Source organism: Eurypyga helias, unplaced genomic scaffold (assembly GCF_000690775.1).
Source record: "Eurypyga helias isolate BGI_N326 unplaced genomic scaffold, ASM69077v1 Scaffold49774, whole genome shotgun sequence".
Classification (NCBI taxonomy): Eukaryota; Metazoa; Chordata; class Aves; order Eurypygiformes; family Eurypygidae; genus Eurypyga; species Eurypyga helias.
The window spans coordinates 1-6,349 of NW_010249112.1; the positions used below are offsets into that span (position 1 = coordinate 1).

At 54.2% G+C, this 6,349-nt stretch overlaps 1 protein-coding gene across 1 annotated transcript; it reads right to left on the reverse strand.

Annotated features, from left to right (window-relative positions):
- Window positions 1–275: 275 nt before the first annotated feature.
- On the reverse strand, window positions 276–3,101 carry LOC104509337 (tyrosine-protein kinase Mer-like; the record flags this gene model as incomplete). Its single annotated transcript, XM_010151249.1, has 4 exons — window positions 276–362; window positions 2,000–2,173; window positions 2,350–2,450; window positions 2,738–3,101. Coding segments are annotated over 4 exons (726 nt in total), but the record flags the coding sequence as incomplete, so codon positions are not given.
- Between the last annotated feature and the right edge of the window lie 3,248 nt (window positions 3,102–6,349).

Consider the following 6,349-nt stretch of genomic DNA (forward strand, 5'->3'; position numbering starts at 1 on the left):
GGTGGGGGGGGTGGGGACGGGGGTGTTGCTGACAGTTCTGCTTTCAAATGTGCTTCTTGGTGCTTCCTCCCACAGTGGCGACACTGGGATGACAGAACCACGCTGGGGGACCATGCTATGGCATGCATCCCACTCGCCTTTCAATACAGGTTGAAAACGGGGCAAAAGAAGTACGGGAGTGCTAGAAACATCCCCTTCAGCTCATGTAGAGGGAGAGCGGAGATCAGGACAGCTGCTTGCACACCAGGTAAAGCGACCATCATGTCACTGCTTACCTTTCACGTTGACCTGCCCCGGGCTGGATGCGGTCAGTCCTTTACTGTTGTGAGCTTCGCAGCTAAACAGCGCCGTTTCGTTAAGACCTGCGGAGGGAAAAAACAAGGATCTGTTCACTGGACCTGCACAAAACGCCCAAATTGCGCCAATTCTCCACCTGCTGCTCCCAGAAAACCCCTTGTGGCTTCCTTTCTTGCACTGTTGCTTTATTGTTTTTCTTTCCAGGAACACCAAAGACCTTTTTTTTTCCGCTCATCGCTTCCCTCCGCAGCACTTCAGCGCCAGCTGCCCGGGGGTGACCCAAAGCCCCGCCGCGATGCAGCTCACCCACCGTCCACGCCACGAGCATGCATGTGCCATGGGTCCGAGATGCGCGCGCGGCGGGTAGGACCATACGTCCCTACGGCGCCATTGCACAACCTCCTGAGTAAGCAACTGTTTCGCGTTCCAAAAGGGAAAGGCAGAAAGCAGAAGAGCCCACCACCACGGCTTGAATCAGATGACTTATTGCTTTTCAAAGATTGCTCAAATCTCCCCGCTGATAACAGAGAACGACTGGTTTTGGGGGCCACTGGAAATACCCGAGTGCAGCCGGCTGCTTGCTTCCCAAAGGGCATTGGCATAGCCAAGACGAACCTGGGAAGCAGCAGCGCTCAGGATTTCTATCCCTTGCCAAGGAGTTTTCCGGAGGTGAAGGGCTGTCCCTCCCGGGCATGTCGCTTGCTGCAAGGCGAAGGGCTCGCCGCCGGGCACACCGAGCAGCGGTGCCTCTCACTGCGACGGGGCTCCTGGGCCGGGAGCAGGACTGTTCAAATGACCCAGCCTAGAGCGTGCCAGACGGATGCAAGAACATCCAAGGGGAATGAGTCACTTCTTCCGGCTTTCACTGACTTTTAAAGACTGCCTTTGGATGCCAAGACAAGCCAGTTATAGTCTCGTTGTTAATTAGCTAGTGGCATTCTCCTCATGAGCAAATCAAGAAATCCATCCTCTTATTCGCCTCTGCAGCAAAACCATGATGGGTTTTATGTCACATGAAGGACTTTTCTCCCTCTGCTCCACCAGACTGGCATGGAAACATGCTGCAGGAGCCAACCCAAGGTCTTCCAGAGACATTAAGAAGGGACTACCAGTAAAGCAGCCCCTAAGAGCAGCAAGAGACTTGCTGGCATGGCCACAGGCCAGGAGAAAGATCTGCTTCTTGCTTAGGAAGGAGCAGCTTGAGCATCCTGCCTCTACCATGGAAGAAATATCTGGCAGCAGCCAGATGAGGAGTTCCTGCCCCCAGATCAGCCCTGGCAGAGTGATCCCCAAGGCTGCCGAACAAGCGGCACGGACGGTGCAGGGTAGAGCCATGCTCCCAGAGCTGAGGATGGAGCAGTAAGAGGCTGGGGCTCATTTTTGCAAGCTGGTACCTCTGTGGTACCTCTTTTGCAAAGCTGCATCCCCGCACCCCACCGTGTACATTTTGACGGCTTTATTTTACACCAAACCTCCTGGTAGCTGTATCTGTGCTGAGCTCAGCCAAGCCTCAGCAACACACAAAACCAAACCAAGCTCCAACGGCCTTGTGCCGGCGCACGGGAGCGCAGCTCCTTCTTAACAGGAGGTGCAAGGCCAAGGGGACAGGCTGTGAGATGGCACAAGACACCTTCCCACCCTGCCCTTCCCAGGAGCCATACGGAAGGGAGGTGTTCCTGCTGCCTGTAGCAGCACGGCTCACCTGGCACGGTCAGGACTGATGGGGAGATGTGGGGCTTCTCATTGACTTGGATGTTGTTGCGAAACCAGTAGATCTCCACAGGCTCCGGCGGGCCCACGGCTTGGCACGTGAGGTTGAAGGGACTGTTCTTGGTGACATTCAGCTTCTCGGGCTGACGAATGAAGTGAGGGAGCCCTGTACGGACACAAGCAGAGAAGCAAAAGATTCAGAAAGCTCTCGGCAACACAGCCCCATCAACAACCCCAAAGTGTCCTGCCCGGGGCTGTGCCCAGCTCCAGCAACAAGCCCCTTCCCAACCAGGACTCCCTGTTTCTGGAGGACAGCTCCCAGATCACGGTCCTCCAGCTCACCTTCCAGCTGCACCAAGATGGGATCTGACACCACCTCTGTGCCAGAGATGTTGAGTTTGCAGACGTAGGAGCCGTTATCCGAGCGCTGGGCGGCAAGGATGCTGCCAAAGAGAACAGAGATCATGTCAGGGCTTTGGGAGGGAGACTGGCCCCTCCCACAGCTCTCGTAGGAGGACAATGACACCCTGGGAGTGGGTTTCAATCTGTCCCAATCACCCCACAGCGCTACACCTAGCACAAGCTGGGGCTGCAAAACCAGGCTCTGGGGACTAGGGAGTGCCTGCCCATTTTAGTCCCAGTCCCAAGCCGCTGCAAGCTCCCCAGCCTCCCATTTCTCCCAAGGAACCAATGTGTAGGGCATCCCTCCAGGAAGGACAGCACCAGTTACCTGAAGGTGGAGGTCATTGCCACCTCCTCCTCGTCAGAGATCTCAAAGTGCCTGGTGGCGATGCGGTCCAGGACATTCAGCTCCCTTCCGTCCTTCCACAAGGAAATGCCCTGGGCATCCGACCGGAGCAGGACCCAAGGTACTTTGATGGAGCAATTAAACGTGACCTCCTTGTGCTCGTTAATCACGATGTGTTGCACAGTGGGGTTAAACTTAATCCGTGTCAGAGGGCTGGCTGAGGGGTCCTCCTGGGGCTGCTCTGCACTCTGGTGAGGCCAGTGACCACCGGTGGTCATGCTTCGCTCAGGGCGGCGGGACTCTGCCGACAGGAACGGCCTGAGACCTCGATTTCGGTCAGCATCGTCTGCAAGAGGTTTTGTTATCGCCAGCCAGCAAGTGAGCCCCCTCCCAAAACCCTGCAAAGCCCCACTGCTTCCATTAATAATTAAAAGGTGGTCTGTTTATGGATGTTCCAACAATTAAAAATCTCTGAGACCTCTCATAAGAGCCCAGAGGAGGAAAGACAGAGGTGGGGGCTGTCCCAAGACTGACTGTGTACAAGCAGCACCTCCAAAAAGATCCTTTTTAAAGCAAATGGGAGCATCCCAGGCTGAATAAAGTCCTCAGGCGCTTCTCTTTCTGCAGGGGAGAGGCAGGAGCTATTTCTGCTGCATCATGCCCCTGGGACTGGAATATAAAAGGATGCTTGGGCAGGAGGAATTTGGGACTTTACTCCAGTACACCCCTTTCGGGGCCTCATCTCAAGCACTTTCAGCTGGGGCCGAGAAAGAGTCCCTGGTGGGGATTTCTCTGATTTTAGGCTCTTTGCTGGTGATGCTGCTCCCTTCCCAGAACAGGGTGAGCTGCTTTCAGAAGGGGAGATGCTCTCCGAGTCAACCACAAACGCTTTTGCTAAGCTAAGTGCCCCCACCGAGCTGGTTTTCTCAGGAAAACAGCGGCAGACGGATGAAGAAATGCCTGCAGACAGTGTGTAGGAGCCGGGTGCTGCTTAGCATTGCTCTCCCAGGGTCTTTCCCAGATATTTTTCCCAGTGGAAGGCTATTTACTGGCTCTTTCTGGGGGCTTCATGCCCCCACCTACAAATCACTTAACGTACCTAATCCTGTAAGGGCGTTTTCCCCCTCCCTCCCAGTACTTCCCACCCCAGACATAAACAAGACGAAGAGCAGTTCCATATAAAGCAATTCCCCAAAAAACAAAACTGTACATTTTTGGAGAGATAAGATCTAGACAATATACCACAAGCAGATACTTTTACTAGACTATTTCCGAGCTTCCCGAGGCTTTCACAGGCATAGATAATTCCCAAGGGGAGTGGTGAAGCTCCCTCCGTGCTTTCAGCAAGCAAAGGCATTGTGCCAGGTGGGAATTCCAACTAAATTAATTTGCCTCTTCCAAAACCTCCCCCCACCTATTCACAATTTGAAAGATAATACTGTAGGTAGAAGCACAACCTTTTTATTTAGCCAGGGTCCAGCTGAGTTGGCTCTGAGGCAGGTCTTTGCCCTCAAACACCAAGTTTTTAAAGCTACGTCATCACTATTGTGACCAACGGGGCATGAGCCCGGCGTGCTTTCCCGAGAGCCAAGAAACTCAACCTCATTTTGAGGCTGGATATATTCCTTCGCTAAATTGCTCGCTACTTTTAACCCTCGAGAAATGCTACTTCTAGCCAGAAATTTGAGAAGGGTTTTTTTATGTTCTGCCGGGGCCGGTAGCGCGCAGGAAAGCCGGAGGCTCTCCCTGGCTTTCACACAAAACAATGGGATTTCCCTTTCAGGGGAAAAAGTACAAAGACCCTAAGCTTTTCCAACCTGCTTCCTAAACTTTACCATCCCAACACAAACAAAGGCCACGTGACTGCTGCAAAACCCAGCCGACTGCCGGGGTCGCCAGCTCTCTAACAACCAGGCAGCTCCAAAAAGATTTGCCGGATGCAAACAAGCGAGCGACCGCAAATCCCCTTCCCTGTTTTTCACGGAGGATACCCAGGCTGGAGCCACTCGCTGCCTAGCACAATCCAACCTCAACCAGCTGCTTTCGTGCCCCATTTCAAAGTTTTCCAGCTCTGGCTGGCGCAACTCTCCCAGCAGGGACCCCTGGATGGGGAGGACACGGATGCGTGCCGGCAGTCCCGGAACTCTGCCCGCCCTGGGATGATTTCTGCTCCCCCAGGCTGCTCCAAGTTTAAAGGCAAAGAGGATCTTAGCCTCGTTTTCTATACTGATTAAGTGGAAAAAGGTGCTTGCTGGCCCAGGAATGTTACTTTCCTCTCTGACTCATGTCACAACAGGAATTTCTCATATCTAGCGTTGCCTTTGGGTATCCCTTCCATCTCCAGCTGTTTGGGACGTGGACATCTTCACGGCATCTTCGAAGGGATGTGTGGCAGGACACCCCTTACCCCATATCCAGAGCGATTTGCTTAGGCTGGCTCTAAAAGGCCATGCTAAAGCCAAGGCGGTGCCTGCGTGGGTGCCTGCCACACTGGAGCGATTCCCCTTGCTTATGCCGCAGCTTGGCCCGAGGGAAAAGCCGGCGTGGAAATAAATCCACTTGCAAACACGGCGCTGCTCTCTTAAAACACCAGGAATGAGAGCGAAACTAAGGTGCTAGCAAAGATGGACCAGGTCCTGCACGCCTTTCTCTGTTACTCCTGGAGAAGGGGATTTAAACAGGAAAATCTGCCTGCTGTTGGAGGTGAGGTACTTTATTAGGGATGAAAACAAAAAGCAGGGAGTTGCACCCCCCCCATGACTCAAACAGCAAGTCCTGCTGCTGCAGTCCCAGTAAGGGAGGTATTAGAAAACACCCAGGTCTGCCAAAAAAGCTCCCTGAATCCCTGGCCCTGGATTTTCCATTACTGGACCTAATTCACCTGCTGGCAACAGCTTTGTGCTCAGGCACTTGTTGCACGGGGCAGGAGCAGGATGCGAGGAGGAATGGAGAGCCCCTGTCCATGGGATTTCCTCCCTCCCTGTCTCCAGAAGTGAATTTCCCCCAGGGCAGACTTCCCAAGGGACTCTTGGGATTCAAACACCTTTTCTATAAACCTGTCCAGGATTCCTGGTTAAATTCCCGCTGTTAGAGAGTCAATACTTTTAACGCCACCGTGCCCAAAGCCAACACTCACCTTCCCTGCTGCGAGCCACATCTGCACACCGGCTCTGAGACCCCCAGCACCCCCGAGCGTGGGCTATAAACCCTCAACCCGCTCGCAAATGTCACCCAGCCCCGACGACAGCACAATTTTAAGTCCAAAGCCCACATTTGCCTCTCTGCGTTTTGTTTTTCCAGGTAAGGAAGCACGTGGAGCTGGAAAACCAGCACTGACAGCACCGCAAAGCGTGTCCCTGTGCCACAAACCTCGGTGCTTCCCAGGGATTTTTCCCAGCGCGGCTGGCTAAGGTGATAAATCCCAGGAGCTGTCGGGGTGTCCCCAGAAAGCAAAGGCGCATCCCGGGACAGCGACACTCGCTCTGTGGGGCTGGTAGGGATGTGCTGCCGCCTGAAACCCGCAGCCAGATCCCTGCTGAGCTCCCTGCACACTGCCCCGCCACCGGCACCGAGTCCCCCCGCGCCGTCCCGGGT